The 23,218-nt window shown below is 48.0% G+C and overlaps 1 gene segment (V, D, J or C); it reads right to left on the reverse strand.

Annotated features, from left to right (window-relative positions):
- Positions 1-2,153: 2,153 nt before the first annotated feature.
- LOC122468141 overlaps positions 2,154-23,218 on the reverse strand; it is a 54,358-nt gene continuing 33,293 nt past the window's right edge. Inside the window, 3 exon segments of the V gene segment in view lie at positions 2,154-2,296; positions 2,981-2,983; positions 4,076-4,360. Of these exon segments, the coding sequence occupies positions 2,154-2,296; positions 2,981-2,983; positions 4,076-4,360 (431 nt within the window).

Here is a 23,218-nt window from a genome sequence, read left to right on the forward strand (position 1 = left end):
CTCCTGGGGTGGATTGTTGCCGTGCTTGCAGGTGCCAATGCAAATGCACGGGAGTGGTGAAAATGGCGCCACCCGGGTACCCAGTCTGTTCTCCTGGATCAGCAATTGCACACCCATCCTCTGTCTTCAGCCCTTGTCCACTCCCTGCTCCTTCACTCTCTGTGACCAGGCCCCAGGCCGCACCTCTCTCCCAAGTTTTGTCACAGACACGGCTGTTTTCCCTGGTCCCTTATGTCCAAAGGACTGCGGCTCTGACCTGTTCTGCCCCTCTTTGGGAGGGTGTCACCAAGCAATGTCCGAATGAGCAATGGCCGAATATTGGCTGCACCTAGGAACGCTTGCTGGACCCTGTTGTTGTTGGTGCCCCGAGACTATGGTCAGGTGCCAGCCCGCCCCAGAAAAAGTTCGTGAGAGAGTGTAGCAGCAGCGTTTCGTGGATTATGGAAAATCGCAACACACGGCTGGCACCAGGCTTCACCCTAAACGACCTTGTTGCAGCACCAGCGAATGTGGCCGTTTTCCGGGGTGTGCTGGGACCAGACGTCTTTGGCAGTCTCCTCCAAATGTCCTTCCAGCAGTGCAACTGCCTCTCCCCGTGTGGCCTGAGAACATCCCGGACGCCACTCTGTTCCTGGGATTCTCCCTTCCCACCAGAGCACCTCCAGGTATCGAGCTGTGGAGTTGCAGCCTTTGCTCTCCCCTTGTTTACAGTCTTAGTGGAATTTACCTACTCTCCTTTCTCCTTTCTCCCTTTTTAGTTTAGTCCCTGTGGCTGTTTCCAATTTTCCACGTTCTGTCCAGCTGCTTTTGGGGAGGGGTGCTTTTCCTGTTTTCTCCCCCACTCCCCAGTCTCCGTCCTCTCTCTGCCTGCAAAAGCACCTCCCTTCCTGCAGTTTCTTGCTCCCCAAGGCCCCCTCTCCTCGCCACATACTTGTTGAATTCTGTGGTTCAGGTTGTGCAGATTGTTGTGTTAATCCTCAATCAGTTTTCTAGGTGTGTAGGATGGTTTAGTGTTGGTCTGGCTGTATTTCATGGATGTGAGACACACAAAAATCTTCCACATTGTTCTGCCATCTTGTCTCCTCCCCCATTGACTGCCTGATTTTCATTTGAACATTTGAGGGTATTATGCCACTCCCTTCTTTCCTGCAGGTTTCTGTGGACACTTCTGCCATAATCTTTTTTTTTATCTTCCCGTATTCGTTAGCAAACTCTTCTGTCTTCATGCTTATTGGGTTTTTTAATGTGTGTATTTTGTGAATTTTACTATGTTATGTCTCAGAGTCGGCCTGCTGTTTTTTTTTTTTTTTTTTTTTAATGGGAGTTCTCTGTGACTCATAGATGTGGATGTCTGTGTCCTTCAGCATTTAGTGGAGATTTTCCACTCTAATGCACTCAGACAAAACTTTTTTCTCCCTCTCTTCTTCTTCTGGGACTCCTTTGAAAATAATTTTATTACACTTTATGAAGTTGCTGATTCCCTAAGTATACGTTTATGATGCAATATTTTAATTTTCCTCTTCTTTCCTGCTTCATTTCTCACAAAATTTTATCTCTCATGTCACTTACTCATTCATCTGCTTCTTTCTGCCTTGAGTTCATTATATCCAATCAGGTTCACATCTCGGTTACAGCATTTTAAAAGTTTCAGCCTGACCTGGTTTTAGGTCTTTTCCATCTGTAGTCAGGGTATCCTCATGCCTTCTAGACTTTCTCAAGCGCAACTAGTATTCTTATGATAGTTTTTAAAAGTTCTGTTTCTTTATGCTAGGTATTAAATTCTGTTTGAGGCTTATTATTTATATGTGTTTTAATTACATCCCTGGCAATGTCCTTTTATGGTTTTTTCTTTTGGAATGAATTCCTCCATCACTCTGTATGTCCATGTCTCCGCTTTCTTAAGTGTTTTAGGAAAATCCTGTTATGTTTTCTGCTTCTAGAGGAGTGTCTTTTTTGAGAAATGATTACATACTGTTGACAACCGGACATTCTGGAAGCATTTCTTGCATGTGCTGTGTGCACTGTGCTGTCATGTATTGGCTGCTCTGTCCCTCAGGTCAGTCGTCTGCAGAGTTCTCCTTGCCTCCAGGGGAGAGTTTTTCAACTTTGTCCATAGTGTTGTGAGTTTCAACTAGGTGAGTTTGGTCTCCTTATTAAAAGAGGCTAATTCCTATTTCCCTAGAGGTGAAGCTATGCCTCACTATATGGTCAGTAGACTTGGTGCCTGTGGGGGTATAAGGTGCTCTTTGGAAGGAAGGGTGCAATGGTGGTCTGGGTTCTAGACACTCGTTCCCTAGTAAGGAAGCACCTGAGGAAGGAAAGGTGGGTATGGCTTGGTGTCAGTGGCTCAGTATCTACTGGGGGGTGTTGTGCTGCTCACTGAATTCTGTCCATGATAATTGGTGGGAGGAATATTGGCAAAAGCTCCTTCTCTAGTCCCTGCAGTTGGAGTTTCCAGCCACCCCTGTTCAGGAAGCCCTCACAAAGAGAGAACAATCTGTACTCATGGGTCCCAGGCTTCCTTCAGAACCCAGCCTTCACCCTGCCTTTGTCCAATCCATTGGCACACCTGGAAGCTTAGGACTCTTATGTTTTATCTCAGCAGATCTAGCTGGGTTTGAATACACCTAATAGTTGAACTCAAAGTGACAGGGACCCCACTGATCCTCTGGGACAGTGTCTTGCTGTGATGTGGTTGGAGCTGGTTATCCCAGAAGGGCAGTTGCATGAACACTAGGAGCTTGGAGTTCATGGTGAGGAAGAACAAGAAGGGAGCGTTCAGTTAGCTGCTCTCAGCAGAGGCTCCTATGCTAATGACCAGGGCAGTGCAATGGTGCCTGTCAGCTCTCCTGCCCCATGAGAGGCAATGCCCTGTCTCCCAAATGCACTCCAAGAAGGTAACTGTCTCACCCGATATGACCCAGGGGATCCTGAAATCCCAGCAGTCCCTATGGGCCTCGGGGCTCCTTCTCCACAGGAGCACTGCTATGCCCACCAGGCTCCACCCCAGTGATGGCATGGACTTCTAAATCTTCAGGTTTTGAACTCGACAATTACAGCAGGTTGACTTGTCATGATTACCTTTATGTGTCATCGTGACTGCATCATGGGTGTCCAGATTCACAACTGTTTCCGTGTATGTCTGTGATGAGTTTCCAGAAGAGATTGGCATTTCCATCCATGGTTTCTTTCTGCCTGGGCATCACCCATTCCATCATAGTTCTGAGTAGAATCCGTTGCAGAGGGAGGAAGAATTCCCTCATTTTTACTTCCCATGTGCTTGTTTGAACTGGAACATTGGTCTCCTCCTGCCCTTGTTCTTAGAGTTACATCATCGGCTCTGCAGGTTCTGAGACTAGACACTATTTCAGAATCTGGTGAGAATTATACCACTGGTTTTCCTGGCTCCCCAACTTGTGACAGTAGATCATGGGACTTCTCAACATATTTTGTCATGGAAACCAATGTGCTTTGGGTTCTGTTGCTCGAGGGAATCCTGATTAATACATGGAGATGATTTATCTCTTGTTTAGAGGAATTGAATAAAGCTGTAGCTCATTTAAAGTCCTGAGTAGCAAAGTGCCATGACGGAAGTGTCACTTTGTTTGATTGGGACAAGGGGTGGGTGAAGATAATGGGGAGCTGTGGGAGCTTGTGGTCCTGGCTGCACAGGGAGTGCATCTGGGCCTCATGTAAATGCTCAGCTATTGTGCCTCAGGAAATCTGTAATTCACTCATGTTGAGGGACAGGAGAAAGCAATGCAAACAACTGTGTCATTGTGCATGGTAGGGTAGTTTTCCTATGAAAACAATGATCTAATTCACACAGGTAATAGGTAAACACAGAATCCTGTGTCCAGAGAGGCTCCCTGGAGAAACTGCTGTGTGGAGAGGAAGCCCCAGACCCTGAGAGGAAACCTGCCTGTAACCTCCATCTACACCTGCTCCTGGCAACACAAAGCAGAATTGTGCATAGTGTGTGCCCCCTGGTGGTGCTGATCCCCTCCTGCAGGGAGGTTTGCCAGTGAGCTCCCAGCGAGGTCCCCTCACCCTGTTTCATGCACAGTAATATGTGGCCGTTCCTCAGACTTCAGGTTGTTCATCTGCAGATACAGCGTGTTCTTGGCGTTGTCTCTGGAGATGGTGAATCGGCCCTTCACGGAGTCTGCGTAGCTTGTGCTACCTCCACTACTACTAATATACGTGACCCACTGCAGCCCCTTTCCTGGAGCCTGGCGGACCCAGTTCATGCTGGAACTACTGAAGGTGAATCCAGAGGCTACACCGGTGAGTCTCAGGGACCCCCCAGGCTTCACCAGTTTTCCTCCAGACTCCACCAGCTGCACGTCACACTGGACACCTGCAGACGCAAGACATCTTGGTCAGGAAACTGTCACACATCCACTGGTTCTCACTCATATCCACTCACATACTCAGTGTCTCTCGTTCATCATGAATTACCTTTTAAAAATGCAACAAGGTAAACCAAGCCAAGCACATACTCCATGGTGAGGTGTCTGTGTTCTGTCCTGATCACTGAATGGAAACACCTGGGACCCCTGGAGCTGGGGCTCCTCTCCCAGCTGCACGGTCGGGCTGGGCTGGTTTTGTCAGCACAGAGAGGGCCCTATTTGCATGTCCTCTTACATATATATCACACTGCAGACTTAGATTTGATTCTTTAAAAGTGAATGGCAGGTTTGGGATGCATTTCTCCATTAGTTTGTGTGGATGGTGCTGCGACAATATGAATAATTCTTATCAGTGAGCACAGGTATATTTGCGGAACTTGTGCATTTTTACATGTCTTTCATCAACAAAATTCATTTTCGCTCTACAATTATTTTACATACTTTATGAAGTTTAATCCCAAGTACTTTATTCTGTGCCATTTTCAGTTGTATAATTTTGTTATTTGTTTTGCATATATTTCCATGCTGGTGTGTAGAATCACAGGTGGTTTATTTTTATTTATTTCCTTTGTTCATTGTGCTCATTGTGCATCCTGCACTTTTCCTCATTTTCAAAAACTGGTTCTAATATTTTTTGTGGTATCTCTAGGGTTTTGTTATGTTTAAGATCATGTCATCTGCAAACAAGTAATTTTCCTTCCTCCTTACTGATTTAAATGTCTTTTATTTTCTTTTTATTGCCAAAGTTTGTGGGTACTTCTTCCAGTTGTAGGAGAAGAATGACTTTCCCTTGTTTTCTTCTGGGTTTTCACCCGGTGTAAGCATTCAGTTGACATAAGACTGATCTAAAGGGGAGAATAAATTTCCTTTTGCAAGTGCCTGGGCTTCCTAATAATATGACACCCAGAGAATGAACAAAGCAGGTGGCACTTGTGACTTTCAGACAACAAAACATTGGATTTGGCAAGAGTCAAGGCAAAGGTGTGGTTTTGGGGTATTTAATTAGTCAACAAATACCTAGGTTTGTTTTCACAACTTTCTTGTCCCTGAGTTCCTTATTCTGGTGCTAAGGATGGTTCTCCCCTCCTGGTACAGGGAAGGGGAGTTTCCCAAAGGTGATTTATATCCTGCTGTCAAGGGACACAGGAGGGTCTGAGTGTCCTTGGACTGGCTGTTTCTCCCGTGACTTTCATCCAAATAAGGACTGTGACACGATGATATGGTTTGAGGCAGCACAGTTATTCTTCACATTATCATGTGGAATACTTCTATTGGGATGACCATCATTGCCTGGCTCCTGATGTGGCAGGAATGGTTTTAGTATTTTATGTTCAATATGCTGTCAGGTGTGGGCTTTCATAGTGGCCATGATCATGTGGAGATAATTTCCTTCTCCTTTTTAATTGAGTTATTTTAAAGTGATGAAGATGTGTTTTTTTGTTCATGAAAAAACTGTGTCTAATGATTTTATGAATTAATTAAGGATGGCTTTGATTCAATCATTCCCTCTGTTAATGGAGGACATCAGATTTTTGCATTTGTGTATGTTGAAGGATACTTGCATTTCAGGGATGAATCACACTGGAGTATCATGTATGATCCTTTCAGTGTGCTGTTGAATTCAGTAGGCTCGGACTTAATCAAGGAATTTTGCATGTATGTGTATGTGAGACACTGGCCTGTAGTTTCCCTTCTTGTGGTGTGTTTCTCTGGCTTTGTTGTGAGAGTAAGGTGTCCTCATAAAGTGCATCTGGGAGTGGTCTTTTTCATCAGCAATTTATAATAGTTTCAGAAGTATTGGCATTAATTATTCTTTAAATATTGTAGAATTTTAATAAAGCCTTGGTTTTTTTTTTTTTTTTTGGAGGGTGAAGGTTTTACATTAAGGACATCTTCTTACTAATTTGTGTTTTGTTCCTCTTGTATTTTGCATGAAAGAGTATTGGTGGATTATATAATGCTAGAAAATGTGTAATTTGTTCTTGGTGATCTAATTGTTGACCTATAAATATCTAAGTTTTTCCTTTATGATCCTTTTCATGTGTTTAGTTCAGTTAGGTCTCCTTTTTCAGTTACGATCGCATTTGTTTGAATCTTACCTATTTCCCTAGGCTACCTAAGTTTTCTAAATTTCACTTATCTTTCCAAATTCAAATTTTAATGAAGTTGATTTGTTTTCTGTATTTGTGATAGTGTTTTTTCTCTGCTGTATCTTTTTATGTTAATTTTATATTTATCTTTTTATCTCAATGAAAATACCAATGCCTTTTTTAAAAGGAATCTGAAAAATATACTAATTCATATGTAACCACAAAACACATGGAAGTAAAAAACAAAATCATGAAGACGAGAGAACACAGAGAGGAGAACACTTCTTCCTTCTAAATATATTGCAGAGATACATTAACTCCAACAGTGTACTGCTGGCATGAAATGAGTCATATAGACCAGTGGAGCTCATTATGGAGCCAAATGTAGAATTGTGCAGATGCAGTCAGCAAATCCTCCATGAGATTTCCAACAATGCACAGTGGGGAAAGGATTGTGTCTCTTAAACATGGTGTTGACTAGGGGCGCCTGGGTGGCTTAGTCAGCTAAGCATCCAACTTCCAGTCATGTATTGTTGTCATGATTTGTGGGTTTGAGCCCCACATCAGGCTCTGTGCTGACAGCTCAGAGCCTGGATTCTGTGTCTGCCTCTATCCTTGGGCCTCCCCTGATCATGATCTGTCTTGCTCCCTCAAAAATAAAAGAAACATTACAAAATGGTGTTGATATACACATGCAAAATAATGACATTTGGCCGTAATCTTGCATCATACATATATGTCAACACAAACAAATCTCAAAATCGATTAAAGATTAAGCAGAACCCTGACCCAAAATGCCTTCGAAGAAAACACACAGGATAAACATCATGACATTCTCTTGACAATGATTTATTTGATCCAAAAGCAAAATCACAGAGAACCATGGCAGACAAGGGGGACTGCATCAAACTAGAGAGGGGGCAAATCAAACAGTAGCATGGTGAGAAGGCAGTCTATGAAATGGGAGACATTACATTAAAAATATTGAAAAGGAGTTAATATCCAAAATACAGGAGGGACTCCTTAACATCAATAGCAAAAATCACAATTATAATCATAACAGTAAGCACATCACCTGATTAAAATTTGGGTCAAGGATGTAAATATCCATTTTGTAATTAAGGTTGAAAAAATGTCCATCCAGCATATGAATGGTGTTCATCATCACTAATCATCAGAGAATTCCCCCCCCCCAGATCCACTGAGATATCACCTCACAACTGATAGCAAGGCTAGTATAAAATAAGGCAAACACAACGAGAACATCTCAAGTGTTGCTGAGGATGTGGAGAACAGGCAATCCTAGAATTCACTTGATGGGAGTGCAACATCGTGTAGCTACTATGGAAAACTGCGGTGAAATAACCCACTAAACTGAGTTCCTAATCTGCTCCCATACAGTTGACTTCATGTCCAGCTGAGTGTGAGGAAGGTCTGGGCCTCATGTTCTGTGGAGACAAGGTGCAGAGACAGGTGGATCCAGTGGATGATTCATTAACTCCTTCAGTAGGATGGACCCCTGGCTGACCGTTTTGTAAGACTTGACTCAGTGTGCCTCCCCACTGGTTGTCTCTGGCTTCCTGAACTGGATGGGGAACAAAAGGAGTGAAGGGTAGAAACTACCCTTTTCTCTCACAGGAACGTGTATATACTGAGAATCCTTGAGAGAAAGTCGCGGAGTTGATGAAGATGCTGTGGGGTTCGACAACCACAAGGGTCTTTCCTCATGGTCTCTCTTCATGGGCATCAAAGGAAAACCTTAAGGAAAGTAAAAGTAGAGAGGACCTGCTCAAATATATTAAATTTAGATCACTTGAATGAGTCAGTCTCCTCTGTTTGAAAATCACTTACATGTATCTTAAATGGTGGCCCGTGTACTAGTGAGGCACAGGTCTGTATATGAGTTGATTTATCCCCGAGCTTGGTCTCTGTCAAGGTCGGCACTATTATATGACTGTTCACTCTAAATGTTAGAAGACATCTGTGTTTGTAAATGGTTTAGGAAACAGTGTGTACTGTTTACTGGTCAGGATGAAGCTTGCAGGGCATGATGAGAATGATGCTTCACAGGAAACCTGACCCTGAAACACTGGTTCCAGATATGAATTCTGAGATCTTGGGTGCCCCCTGGAGACCTGTGAACCCCCAGGTTACCTACGTGGCTCCTGGTGTCCTGTGTGTTCCTGATGACCTGAGTGCCCCCAGGTGAACTGAGTGGCAACTAGTGACCTCAATGCCCCATGGAGACCTGAGCATCCCCCTGGAGGTCTGAGTGCTCCATGCAGAACTAAGCGACCCTGGTGTCCTCAGCTCCCCCTGGTAACCTGAGCACCCCAGGAGATCTCAGTTACCCGTGTTGTCCTCAATGCCCCCTCATGACTTTTAGGTAATCTAAGGGCAAATTGCAATTTTTGGGCCCATGCTCAGCTCTCAGAAGTCCTTTGTGGTGTTTGAGACAGCTCTGTGACTAGGCCTATCCTGTCCTGTTCACCCATAGAGGCGGTTCTGATTGTGTGGCTGTTAATCCTGGGGGAACCTCCAAGGGTGTGGCCAGCACCTGCTTTATCCCTCTTCCTCTTGCCTAACAAACTGCCTAACTGATGGACATGTGGCTCTTGTGGTCTGGACCCTAGTATGTGATATAGAATATATGATAGTATGTGAACCATCCACTGCATCCACTCTGCTGGGGTCGGTGGATCCAATTCCACCAGAAATTACTGGTTGGGATGGAGAACCCCAAGATGCTGCTAGTGAGGTGCAGAGTGTGCAAGGCATTCACCAGTTGGGCACAACCCCTGCAGCTGCACCTGGGACAGGACCCCTGGGGACAAGGAGACTCAGCCTGGGCCAGTCACCAGCAGTCACAACCATTCCCATCATCCCACATCTGACATCTGAAACCCTCACCTTTGGGACCTCTCACCAGGCACAAGGAAGGCCCTACAGTCTCTTCTGTTTCTTGAATACAGTTCTGCCTTCCTTAGGGACTTCAGCTCTCTCTGAGGAGAGAGCTGTGGGCTCCCACACCCTGAGATTGGAGTTATCTCTAGATCTTGAGAAGTTTGCCTGTGTGGGAGGGAGCATGTCCTTACAAGTGGACAAAAATTGAGTCAGGCTCCCCTTGTCCTTCCAGGTCCACCTGTGGGCATCTCTTTGTGGATCCACAGGCTTGTTGGTCCTCGGTCAAGGCAGCACTTGGTCTATGAATTGTGTTGGAGGCAGGTCAAGTGATGGCCTCACCTTTCTGATCAGATAGTGAACAAATGAGTGGATCACAATTCACTATACTCTATCTGTCCAAAAGATATTTGAAGGGATCCATATTTTCTCCATAAAACTTTCCAAATCAAGTCTTTAAATACATTCAATTTTAACAGTCATTCCTCACATAACTGCATAGGAAAAATCTATATTGATGTCCAGTCTGGTGTAAATATAACAAGCAAAGGACACTTGTTCCCAGGATCACATTTCTTTTCGTTTCCACACTGATGTATTAACCTCACCTGACAACTACCTGCAAAGCATGGGCACACCTGGAGACTTCTGATCTTGATGGTTCTCTGCTGATGGGGTTTGCTTCCTCAGTCACCTGCAAAGCTTGGAAGCAGTGCCGACATCTTTAAGTGCACAGACACCAAGACATGGACACCTTTCTGTCACCTGCAGATATGATTCCCATGCATGGCTGGTGTCTCCATCTCCTGAGAAATCCCCATCCAACACAAGAGGCTGTTAACTCAGGGAGGAGGCACAGATTTCACAGAAAAGTGGGGGACTGTTCACTGATATGGCACAGCTACCATCAGTATCTGAGGTGAGAAGTTAATGGCACTAAAACAACCACATTAATGAAAGTGGATTGGCTGACCTGGACAACATTGGAATCTAAACATTAGAGCCTAAAGAAATTGTAGAAAATGTGTTCATAGTCCTGAAGGCATGTGCCAAGAGGATGAATGCCGAGTTAGCTGAATAGACTTCAAATAGAGATCAGAATGCTAGATAGTAGATAGATGATAAGTGGATAGGTGATGGATGATGGAGGGTAGATAGATGATAGATAGATAATAGATACTTTTATGTTATATTAAAGTCATTATAGAGGAGTCACATCATTATGAATGTATTTGAATGAAATTACCCACTATTGGCAATATTTGTTAAAAGACCATAATTTCATACGGAAAAGAATATTTGACACCAACTTTAGATATACAAAAGAAATAATTATGACTTCAATATTTTCTGAATACAGCTTCCACATGGGGTAGCACATGCCTGCTTGTAGATTCCTCCTCCCTCTGGGGCTTTGGCTTCCATTCCCATTTGTTCCCAGGGTCTCCCTTCCCAGGATGTCCTGAGCTCTGGGATGTGCAGGGACAAGAGCTCTGTCCTGGATCTGGACCATAGTCCCTCTGGCCTAACATTTACAGCTCCTTCCAGGCCCTTGCTCAACCACCAGGCTTCTGCCCACCAGGCTCCATCCCTGCATCCACCACCTGCCAGTCTCCTTCTGGACTCTTCCATTCATTTCCTGTGGATTTAACAACAGTTTGTTAGGTTGGCAGGTCTCCTAATAATAATTCGCATTGAGGAAAGAACTGTACAGGTAAAACATGACAGACTCTCTCCACAATAGCCTTGAGTTCATTCCCATGATGTTATTATTTTGCACCCCATCTCAGCCCCTTGACCCCACAGTCTTGCATTAGAAACTGTCACTTTCATGAACTGAACTAAATCTGTCCCCCCTACAAAACTGGTCCATCCTATCTATCTACTCTATATGGTCATCAGACAACCACCAAGCTAAGAAGGAACACAATACAGAGTGTGAAGACATAAGTATTTATAGAAATAATTTTATAAAATTTTATCTAATCAAAGTAATGATATTTACAGAAGTAACTTAAATATGGTAAATGACCATGTTTATTATAAGATTCTATGAGTTTAGACGAACATAATCAAGTTACAGGACAACTGAGTAACCACAGGTCAAAGAAATGTATCATTCTCAGGTCTATCCAAACCCTTTCCTTTCCACACCAACCAGTTTCCTATCTCTCCCTTTCTTTCTGGGCCTCGCGTGTTCTCTGTCTCAAAAATAAATAAACATTACAAAAATAAAGATACGTACAGGTCAGTGAGATTTAATGGAGAACCCAGAAATAATCCCCTTTATCTTTGGTCAACTGAATTTTGACAAGAGCAGACAACATGACATTGGGGAACAAATGGTCTTTTTAATAAAGGGTGCTAGACAGCTGGCTATCCATGTGCAGAGGAATGAAATTGCATCCAGACCTCACACCATATACAAACATCAAATCAAAATGGATCAAGAGTTTAAATGTAAAATTATGACCTCTGGAAGCAATATATCGAGATAAATCTTCATGACCACTGGGTTTAGCAATGCTGTTAGAGATGACACCAAAGCACAAGCAAGGAAAGAAAAAGTAGATAAATTTAGTTTTCTCAACATTAGAAACCTTTGTACACCAGAATGCTATCCCCAAAGTGAAAAGACAAAGCCTAATGGAAGACAATATTTGCACAGTATTTGTCTGGTAAGAGCCTGTTATGCAGAATGTATAAAGAGTTTTTTACAACTCATCAACCAAAAGACAACCCAATTTTTAATATGGACAATGGATTTGGATATATCTTTCCCCAGTGCAATCATACAAATGTTGAATACCACTTGAAAAGATATTAAACATCAATAGTCCTTATGGAAATGAAGATTTAAACCACAGTGAGATACCCTTTTACACGCACTAAAAATGCTCTAATCAATACAACTACAAAATAACAAATGTTGGTAAAGATGTTGAGAAATTGGAACCCTTCAACCTTGCTTGTGGAAATGTAAAATGGTGGAGACTATGTGTAAAATAGTTTGGCAATTCCCCCCCCCCCAAAAAAAAGATAAAAACATAGAATTACCATTCGGCCCAACAATACTACTCCTAGATGTATATCTCGAAGAATTGAAAACAGTTGTTTAAACAAAGTGCATGTGCACATACATAGCAGCACTGTTCACAATAGCCAAATTGTAGAAACTATGCAAATGCCTATCGGTGTGTGAATGGATAAACAACCTGGGGCAGACCCTTAAACAGGAATATTATTCTGTCATACAAAGAAAGTAAAATGTTGTGGCTGTAGAGAATACTGGTTTCTCAGAAAGCTATCACAGAACTCCACATCTGCACTTACATCTGGAAATTTAAAGCAAAGCCTTGAGCAGGTATTCATGTTCCCGTATTCATAGCCGCTTCTTCACAATAGCCAAAAGATGGAAACACCACAAGTAACTATTCACAGATGAGTAAATAAACAAAATGTAGTATATACACAATGGAATATGATTCAGCCTTAAAAAGGAAGAGAGTTCTGACACACAGTAGCACACCGACTGAACTTGGCAGTCATTATGCTGAGTGAAATGAGCCAGTGACAGAAGGAAAATACACTATGGTTCCACTTAAGTGAGGTGTCCAGAAAAGTCATACTCAGAGACACCAAGTAGAATGTGGCTGTAGGGGCCGAGGGGAAAGGGGAATTGGGATTTAGGGTTTAATAGATACAGAGTTTCCCTCGGGGAACATGACAACGTTCTGGAGATGGATGTACAACAGTGTGAATGCAGTTAATGCCAGACAACTGTATGCTTAAAGTGACTTAAGTGGTAAATGTTATGTTACGTACATTTAATCAGAATTTAAAAATGAAGGACTGATACACGACACACATGGGTCAATGCAGAAAACATCCTCAGTGGCAGAAGCCATCCAGAAAAGGCCAATCAGGAACCATCTTGCTCTTTTTTTTTTTTTTTAACATTTATTATTTATTGTTGAAAAAGAGAGACAGAGACAGGTCCTGATAGCGGGAGGGGCAGAGTAAGAGGGAGACACACAATCTGAAGCAATCTGCAGGCTCTGAGCTGTTAGCACAGAGCACAAAGCAGGCGCTGGAACCCATCAATTGGAGATCATGACCTGAAGTGAACTAGGCCTTTAGCAGACTGAGACCCCAGGCGCCCCAGGAACCACCTTGCTCTTTAAATCCCCCAGGTTACACAGATAGGGGAACATCTCAGGAGCACTTCCCCAAAAGAAACCAGATCAGAATGGGAAAAGACATTTCACAGTGGGGCAGGTGGGGACACTTGAAGTGGGTCTGTGGTCTGGGTTCTAAGGTGGAAACGCAGGGATTTCCTCATTTGGGGTTCTGTGGTGGTTTCTCGGGAGGGCGTCCCCGTTTGGGTTAAAACGCACCAAAGTATCTCATGTGAAGTGGCAAACGCGGTAAAGAAACGAGCGTCCAGGTAAAGTGTATTTGCGCTGCCGTGACACGTTCACTGCACGTCTGAAATCACAGAGTAAGGTACTCCTCCAAACAACCTTGTCAACCCCGCATGACAGAAGCAAGAGAGGGGTCAAACGCTGTGACGTAGGCCCACGCCCAGACCCAGCTCACCCAGGCGGAGAGGCCACGGGCCCTGCAGGAGGCAGCACGTGAGCCAGAGGCACGTGGGAGGGTTCAATTGGTGGCCACGTGTCTTGGGTGCAGCGGAAGCAGTGGGATTTGGAATTCCGGTTGTCCACAAGACGCCACGAATAAGCTGTTAGAACTGCGAAAACCAATGAAGGGACATCTCACGAAGTGGACCCAGGAGGCGGGGAGGGGAGGCTGGAAGGCGGAGCCCAGCACCCAGGGTCAGGCCCCGGAACAACCCACCGCTACAGACCCAAGATTAGAACCCTCCGTGGAGAGAAGCCCCAGGCTCAGGCCCCGCCAGGGGGAGCTGTGCCCTGCGGCCCCTACAGGAAACCCACCGCGCCTGCAGCCGGGCCCGGGAGGCGCCTGCTCGCCCTGCAGCCCTGCTTTCCTCCTGCGGACCTCGCTTCAAAACCACCCTCCCAACTTCCTCTTCTCCGGAAACAGCGTTCCTCTCCGTGTGCTCCCCACCAGGCCGCGGTTCTGCCACAGCTTGCTGGGCCCGGATGGCAATTCTCCGCTACTCCTGAATAAACCCACTTTTGCTGGTAGCATAACTGGCGGCGTTGTTTCCAAGGGCAACGGAAGGATAAAAGAGGACACTGGCAGGATAGGAGATCAGCGCACACACACCACGTGCACGTCTGCATGCTCCTGACGACCCGTCGGAAAGAGAAAGGAGGAGACGGTGCCATTTATAACCGCCGCAGAAGGAACGACGTGCCACAGAGGAAATCTGAGCAAGGAGGTGGCAGGCCTGCTGTCCCAGGACAGGGCGCTGGGGACAGAAACGGAGGAAGACGCACGGGGGGCGGAGAGCGGCTCTGTGCTCCAGGCCGCGGAGGAACCGACCCCGTGAGCACGTCTGTCCTGCCCGGAGCGACCTGCAGCTCCGGGGTGTCGCACCGAACTCCCCACGGCGCCGTCGCAGACTCGGGAGGGACACCCCGCCCCGCGCGGAGGCTGAAGGGACCCGCGAGGCCAGAGCGGCGGGAGTGCAAGCTCCGCCAGGGGACCCCGCTCCTGGACCGCGAACCGCATGAGGAAGCGGCGGGAACCGAGTGGGCGCGGAGCAGGAACACGGCCGCGAGACCCGCCGCCAGGCGCCGGTGAGGTAAGCCCCGCGGGGGACACGGTGTCACCGCGCACGACGCCGCGCAGGGTCCTTTCCCCCCAGGGTCTGGGGAACACCGCCGCCCTCAGCCTCCAGGTTCCGGAAGCCCCTCCTCCTGGGGCCTGGCTTTCTCCTCACTTGCTCCTCCCTTGGCGGGACGTGAGGAGACCGGGTTCTTGTCCGTGTGGACGCGGGGCCACGTCCCCCTGAATCCTCCACAGCGGGTCCTGAGAGGACCGGGTTCTTGTCCGTGTGGACGCGGGGCCACGTCCCCCTGAATCCTCCACAGCGGGACCTGAGGAGACCGGGTTCTTGTCCGTGTGGACGCGGGGCCACGTGCCCCTGAATCCTCCACAGCGGGACCTGAGGAGACCGGGTTCTTGTCCGTGTGGACGCGGGGCCACGTGCCCCTGAATCCTCCACAGCGGGTCCTGAGGAGACCGGGTCTTGTCCGGGTGGACGCGGGGCCACGTGCCCCTGAATCCTCCACAGCGGGTCCTGAGGAGACCGGGTTCTTGTCCGTGTGGACGCGGGTCTATGTCCCCCTGAATTCTCTACAGTGGGTCCTGAGAGGACCGGGTTCTTGTCCGTGTGGACGCGGGGCCACGTCCCCCTGAATCCTCCACAGTGGGTCGTGAGGAGACCGGGTTTTTGTCCGTGTGGACGCGGGGCCACGTCCCACTGATTCCTCCACAGCGGGTCCTGAGAGGACCGGGTTCTTGTCCGTGTGGACGCGGGGCCACGTGCCCCTGAATCCTCCACAGCGGGTCCTGAGAGGACCGGGTTCTTGTCCGTGTGGACGCGGGGCCACGTGCCCCTGAATCCTCCACAGCGGGTCCTGAGAGGACCGGGTTCTTGTCCGTGTGGACGCGGGGCCACGTGCCCCTGAATCCTCCACAGTGGGTCCTGAGAGGACCGGGTTTTTGTTCGTGTGGACGCGGGGCCACGTGCCCCTGAATCCTCCACAGCGGGTCCTGAGAGGACCGGGTTTTTGTTCGTGTGGACGCGGGGCCACGTGCCCCTGAATCCTCCATAGCGGGTCCTGAGAGGACCGGGTTCTTGACCGTGTGGACGCGGGGCCACGTGCCCCTGAATCCTCCACAGCGGGTCCTGAGGAGACCGGGTTCTTGTCCATGTGTACACAGGCCTGGTCCTCCCGAATCCTCCTCAGCGGGTCCTGTGGAGACCGGGTTCTTGTTGGTGTGGACGCGGGCCCAGGTCCTCCCGAATCCTCCACAGCGGGTCCTGAGAGGACCGGGTTGTTGTCTGTGTGGACGCGGGGCCACGTCCCCCTGAATCCTCCACAGCGGGTCCTGAGAGGACCGGGTTTTTGTTCGTGTGGACGCGGGGCCACGTGCCCCTGAATCCTCCACAGCGGGTCCTGAGAGGACCGGGTTTTTGTTCGTGTGGACGCGGGGCCACGTGCCCCTGAATCCTCCACAGCGGGTCCTGAGAGGACCGGGTTGTTGTCTGTGTGGACGCGGGGCCAGGTCCCCCTGAATCCTCCACAGCGGGTCCTGAGAGGACCGGGTTCTTGACCGTGTGGACGCGGGGCCACGTCCCCCTGAATCCTCCACAGCGGGTCCTGAGGAGACCGGGTTCTTGTCGGTGTGGACGCAGGGCCACGTCCCCCTGAATCCTCCACAGCGGGTCCTGAGGAGACCGGGTTCTTGTCCGTGTGGACACAGGCCCAGGTCCTCCCGAATCCTCCACAGCGGGTCCTGACAAACCCGGGTTATTGTCAGTGTGGACGCGGGGCCACGTGCCTCTGAATCCTCCACAATGGGTCCTGAGGAGCCCGGGTTCTTGTCCGTGTGGACGTGGGCACTCGACCACCCGAAGTCTCCACAGCGGGTCCTGAGGACACCAGGTTCTTGTCGGTTTGGACGCGGGCCCTCATCTTCCAGAATCCTCCTCAGCGGGTCCTGTGGAGACCGCGTTCTTCTCGGTTTGGACGCGGGGACACGTCCCCCTGAATCCTCCACAGCAGGTCCTGAGGAGACTGGGTCCTTGTCTGTGTGGACGCGCGGCCATCTCCCCCTCAATACTGCACAGCGGGTCCTGTGGAGACCGGGTTCTTGTCAGTTTGGATGCCGGCCCTCCTCCTCTCGAATCCTCCACAGGGAGTCCTGATGAAACCGGTTCTTGTCAGCGTGGACATGGGCCCTCATCCACCCGAAGTCTCCACAGCGGGGCCTGAGGAGACCAGGTTATTGTCAGTTTTGACGAAGGGCCACATCCCTCTGAATCCTCTACAGTGGGTCCTGAGGAGACCGGGTCCTTGTCTGTGTGGATGCAGGCCCAGGTCCTCCAGAATCATCCACAACAGGTCCTGACGAAACCGGGTTCTTGTCGGTGTGGACATGGGCTCTCATACTCTTGAATCCTCCACAGGGTGTCCTGACGAAACTGGTTCTTGTCCGTGTGGACACGGGCCCTTGTCCACCCGAAGTCTCCACAGCAGGGCCTGAGGAGACCGGGTTCTTGTCAGTTTGGACGTGGCCCCTTGCCCTCCCAAATCCTCCACAGGGGGTCCTGATGAAACGGGTTCTTATCGCCATGGATGCATGCCCTCCTCCGCCCAAAGTCTCCACAGTGGGTCCTGAGGAGACCAGGTTCTTGCCACGTGGACAGGAACCCATGTCGTCCTGTTCCCCCACTGTGAATGTAATGGCACAGCCTTAAGATCAGAGTGGTCCTTCATGAAGAGCTCCTTAGATTGTGTTGTCAAGGGCCTGTCCTCCAGGTTGGAAATGGTCAAGGATCTTGGGCGCATGACACAAGGCAAAAACAAAAACCAAAAACCCCACACTCTTGGAATTGTCCCCATTCTTTCTTAGAGGTGGATTGGGTCTCTCCCAGTGGGCCTGTGCTGCCATGCCATAAAAATCCAAGTCCCAGGAATCAGAGCTTGTTTCTTCCTACCTCTGTGGGCTCTGGGGGCTTGGGGAGCGTCTTCCTCAGAGCCTTCCCCCCTTTTATTTTGTCTGTGTCTCCTGCCCTGTGCCTTGGCGTGCTTGTCATGGTCTTTTGATAGAGTGGAAAGTCTGGAGGCTCCTCTAGGGTGTCTCTGTAAACAGGCTGTGGTTACTTTGAGTTTTTCAGTGAATGATGACTTTGGCGGTCTTGGACCAATCCAGTCAGCTGCAGCATGTCAAGTGCTGTAAGCAACAGCTCGGAGCCAATGACGAAGACCACAAAAGCCAATCAATGTCCTTGTCTCCCTCCCTTTGGACAAATGATTCTAGGAAGCCTTGCATTTCCATGATGGTATAGTGCCTGTCACCATTTCTGTCTCTCACGCTGGTCCTTGGACATGTAGGTGTAGTGGATCGTGACAGGGAAAATCTGGGATAGAAGTTATTTCTTCCCAGAGTTGTGTTCTGTGGCCTCCCACACTGAGGTGTCTCACTCAACACCTGACAGGTGGGGAGCCATTGGCAGCAGCAGCAAGGATTGCAGCCACCAGGGGGAGCTTGCCTTGGCAGAGTCGTCCACCATGGGTGCCATGATGTTTCTTGTAGATTTGCCTCCATCACTAGCTAGGGCTGGCTAATCAAGCACAACACCATGGTGCTGGCCGCAACACAGTGGACCAAGCAGCTGACGTCTTCTTCGACACTAATCTAGGAACACTGTCCTCAGTGCCCACCTCCTTTGGAGGTAAATAGGAAATACACACCCCTGCACCCCCAGACTGGTGCCTGATTGTTGGTCTCTGCAGGGAGTCTGACCTTTTATGGCACTGATAATTTAGGGTGAGGGTTTCTGGCAACACCTGGCATAAGCCCAAATCAAAGCTACAGACCACCAGCAAGCACCAGCTCCTTCCCACAGCAGCTGAGACGTGAGGGTGAGGAATGAGTGAGCCATTCTTAGGTCTAAGGCATTGTAGGGGGGCATCAGCTAGGCTCCCATTCCCATCCTTGGGGATAAATGTATTGTGGGACCTCAGCTTCTGGACTGAATTAAGAACATGTAGACTGTGACCTGCTGAAGGAAGTGGCAACAGCAAGTCACAGTGGGTGACAGGCAGCTCTCTAGGCATCTGAGCTCTCGCTTGGGGTACATGAGATGTGCGGCCCCCTTGTGACTGCAGGTGGGGTTTCAGTACACCCCCAACAAAGGAAATGGAAGCACAGGATTTAATACTTACAGAGCCCAGAACAAGAGGGCACAAGGACCAGGGAAGGGCAGGCCTCCATCCCACATTCGGAATGATCAGGACATAGAAAACAGGGTAGCAAGTACAGGATTTCTTGGGAGCAGATGGGGCTGAATTCGCTAACTTTCACAGGTTCACCTCTGTGTTATTCTAGAAGGTGCTTGGAAAAGCAAAGTGGGAACCCTAGGCAGATTCTTATCTAAGGTAAACTCACTGAAAAGTAGGCAAGAGAAAGAGAGCAGGGGTTCACATTTACCGGTCTCCCTCTGGATGCCAGAGTCATCCATAGGCACTTGTGCCTACCTTTCTGATTGATTTATGGGGTGCTCCTTTCAGCCTCATGGTCTCAGTCTCCCACATTTGGAAATTTGCTCTCCAGAGAGGCACGGCTTGCACTAGGTGGAACCTAATACCAGTCCCCTTCCCTCACAGCCTGCAGACACCCCCGTGTGGGACAGGCAGTATGGGTGGTGGTAGCCCTCTATTATCCTGAACCCACGTTGGGACTGGGGGAAGACAGATTACCTGGAGAATGAGAAACTTTTCAGTCCACAACAGCGTAGTTTTGGAGAAAACTCATGAAGTTGCCAATAAAGGAGCTTGTGTCAACTTCTCTTAATTCTGGAACCAGACATTCCGCTCAAGACACAGCTGTGACTCAGGTCCTCTTCCCAGAAACTAAGGCTCAGTTTGGGCTCTTACAGGCTTAAAAACTACATAAAGGCCACAAGCATTCAGTTTTCAAGTTTTATTTCAGAGTGCTGTTCGGTGACCATGAGAGACCTGGTGTCAGAGCCATGATGTGCCTAAGGACCCCTGTGTCTCCCACGGACCCTTGGAAACGTGCATGTCAGCTGTGCCGCCTCATTACTGTATTTTTACAGATGCACCAGGTGCATTGTCTATAGTTGTTCAGGGGTCTGGAGGGTGAATTATGGATTGTCTTCTCCAAAAATCCCTTCTTTAACTTTCTCTGTGTTTATAGTTCTGACATGTCTGTAAACAAGAAAGAGGAATGCAGCTATTATGGCATAAATGTGACCAAAAACCACTCTGAGATATACCATGCATTCATCACTTTGCCTGACTGACTTAATTGTTCTTGGAGGGGTCCACCGTCTGTGCTCCCACCAGTGCCTTGTCTGTGCACCATGGAGGATCTCAGCTTATGTGGCAATGGCAGTTCCTGTTATGGTTGCACATCCCTCAGTGACTGCATTTCTCTGGGATACAGTCATAATTCAGCTGAGCCACACTGCCATTGGAGTAGGTATCCTGACAGAACTTTCCAGGAGCACAGGAAGTACCAGTTCTCAACCAATCTCGGTTGTTCCTGTGCTACGATGTGAATCCAGCCACAAACATCAGAACCCTGGGTCTCAGACAGATGGAATCCAACATGCTCTTGCAGCTGAGGGAGATGTGTGACATTCCTACACTGCAGCCTTCCACACGGCACGTCTGTCTGGGAACAGGGTTCAGCGTTGAATTCCCCGGGGTCTTCTGCAGTGTCTATATTGGCTGCCGTTTTGATTTATGGTATAGCAGACATCTTCATCTTTCCCATAATTTCTGCCAAAGCTTTCTTGGCAGTGAATAGTGTGGTCAGTGCAGTTTCCATGATAGCAGTAGCCCTCTTCAGTGCACGCGGTTCCATCTTGCATATGGAAGTCATCAGGGTACGCCAAGGTCACCCCATGGCAGGACTCTGGAAGATCACGTATATTTTGGATTTGTCTGCAGGGTGTCCAAGCAGCGGAGTTGGTGCAGTCTGTATAGCATCTGCCTGTATTACATTTGCCCCCAGGGGTTCAGATACAATCATGCATACAGCCTAGATTGCTGTAGCACTGGTTGAATGAGCCGCAGTCACACTGCTTGCCTGGATCCACTATGTAGTTTCCATAATGATAGTGGGTCAGGCTTTTATTTAAATGCACCATTTCAGTGTTGAACCTGAACTTGCCTGTTCCACAATTCATTATAATGAAGGAACAGTTACTGAAAGCTTCCGTTATACCAGTTAATTGGGTCCTATGGCAGCTGGACCGTTTTTGGCAAGCACATTCATCAGTGTCAATGCACAAGCCACAATTTCTTGCAATCTGATGTGTTGCTATGACAGACAAGAGTAAATAATGTCTGCGTAAATAACCCAGAATGATGGCATATAACCCATTGGTGGATGGCATATAGAATACACAACTGGAGTGCAATGAACCTCATGGGGCCCATCTCAAATCACAATTAAGGGTGAATGTGTTTTAAGAAATTGAATATACTTTGACTCATACTATTGAAGAGAAAAAAGGACTCTGATGCAACACATAATTGCCCGTGTGAGCTTGATGTCTCTCACTATAAATGACCATGAAACCAATAACTTACATCAATACCATGAAATATTGACTCAATTAAGCTAACTAGCCTTATTAGGAATTGGGCACTTTTTTCCACGTGGTTAACACACTATACATTGTTTTGAAACTGAGAGCAAGTCCTTTGAAAATTCTGTGATGGGATGAACAGAACTTACTAGAGATCCTTGGGGTTGCACTGGCATTTCCTTGAGGAACAGGGGGTCCCCTGTCCTCCTTATATCCCAGGTTATAAGTAGGTCCCATTGCACAGATGTCTGCGACTCTCTGAGAAACAAAGTGTTCAAACCATTGGAAATCACCGAGGGGTCTCATTTCATAGGCAAGTTAATCCAACTTCATGATATCTTCAAGGCTGCCATAGCCTGTGTCAATTGTGACCATGGAAAAAGGAATCTCCTCCAGGTAGCCGAGGTAGTAACAGTCTGGAGGCATGAAAGGGTAGTCCACCTGCAAGGCTCCCTGAGCATCCTGAGTCATCATCAGCAGAGTCTGGACCAAAAGAGTTTCTTGTGCCGCATGTGCATAACATGTCTCTTGCCCCCAAAATGCAGGCTATAGGACAGACAGCCAGGCATCTGAATTCCTTTGAGGTGGTTCGGCTCCTTCTTGGGAATTACCACCTGAGAGGAGATGTAGCGCCATGAGGGATGCCCTTGAGAACCCTGCACAGGAGCCAGCACTGCCCAGAGTGCAAACAGCAAGAGGGGCGCCCTCAGGGTGACCTGGCCCTCTGCCAGCCTCATGCCCCTGCTCAGGGACATCTGCCAGTGAGAATGGATAAATGGAGGATCCTGAGAAAAGCCAGATCTAGACCATCAGACAGAACAGAGGGCTGGACCGGGTGGCCAGCACCCTACACCTGGGGGCCAGCTGTGGGGTTCGGCAACAGTCCCAGGGTGTGGCATTGGGTGACCTGCACATGAGTTAAGCTGGGGTGGATGTGGGAGGGGCAGGTGGGCCATGGTCAAGAGTGGTCACTTGGACATGGGTAGGGATTTGGACCCAGGCACCTGGCTCTAGTCAACACCTTCAGTCTTTCCTCCAGCTACTTGCATATGGGCTATGCAGTTATAACACCCTGAACTTCTCTACCAATTCCATGTCCTGTGGTACTGCTGGGTCACTTTCTTTGGATGAATACTTTTCCTCATTACAGAGACCACTTCTTTTGCTTCCTTGTGATGTGGAGGTAAACATTGTCAATTTTACCTTTATGGGCAATGCAGAAAATTGCTTTGTAGTTTTATGTGTCTTATTCTCCTTGGCTATTAGTTTGCAAGCCATTTGATCCTTTTGGTTTTTGCTTTGAAGGTTCCTCTGAGTTCACTGAGGAAAACATTTCTCAGTATTCTGAGTGATGATTGGTGAACTACAAGGTTGTATTTTAGTATTTTCTTATGCCAGCTGGGGAGAACAGAAAGTACTGGTGACCATGTGTGAGCCCCAGGGGTTTTCTCCTCTAATCCCTTATGGTGGTTGTTTTTGGCCTCTGGCAGTCTCCTCCCATGTAGTTTGGTTCCCTCTTCAGCTGGAGA

Source organism: Prionailurus bengalensis, chromosome B3 (assembly GCF_016509475.1).
Source record: "Prionailurus bengalensis isolate Pbe53 chromosome B3, Fcat_Pben_1.1_paternal_pri, whole genome shotgun sequence".
Classification (NCBI taxonomy): Eukaryota; Metazoa; Chordata; class Mammalia; order Carnivora; family Felidae; genus Prionailurus; species Prionailurus bengalensis.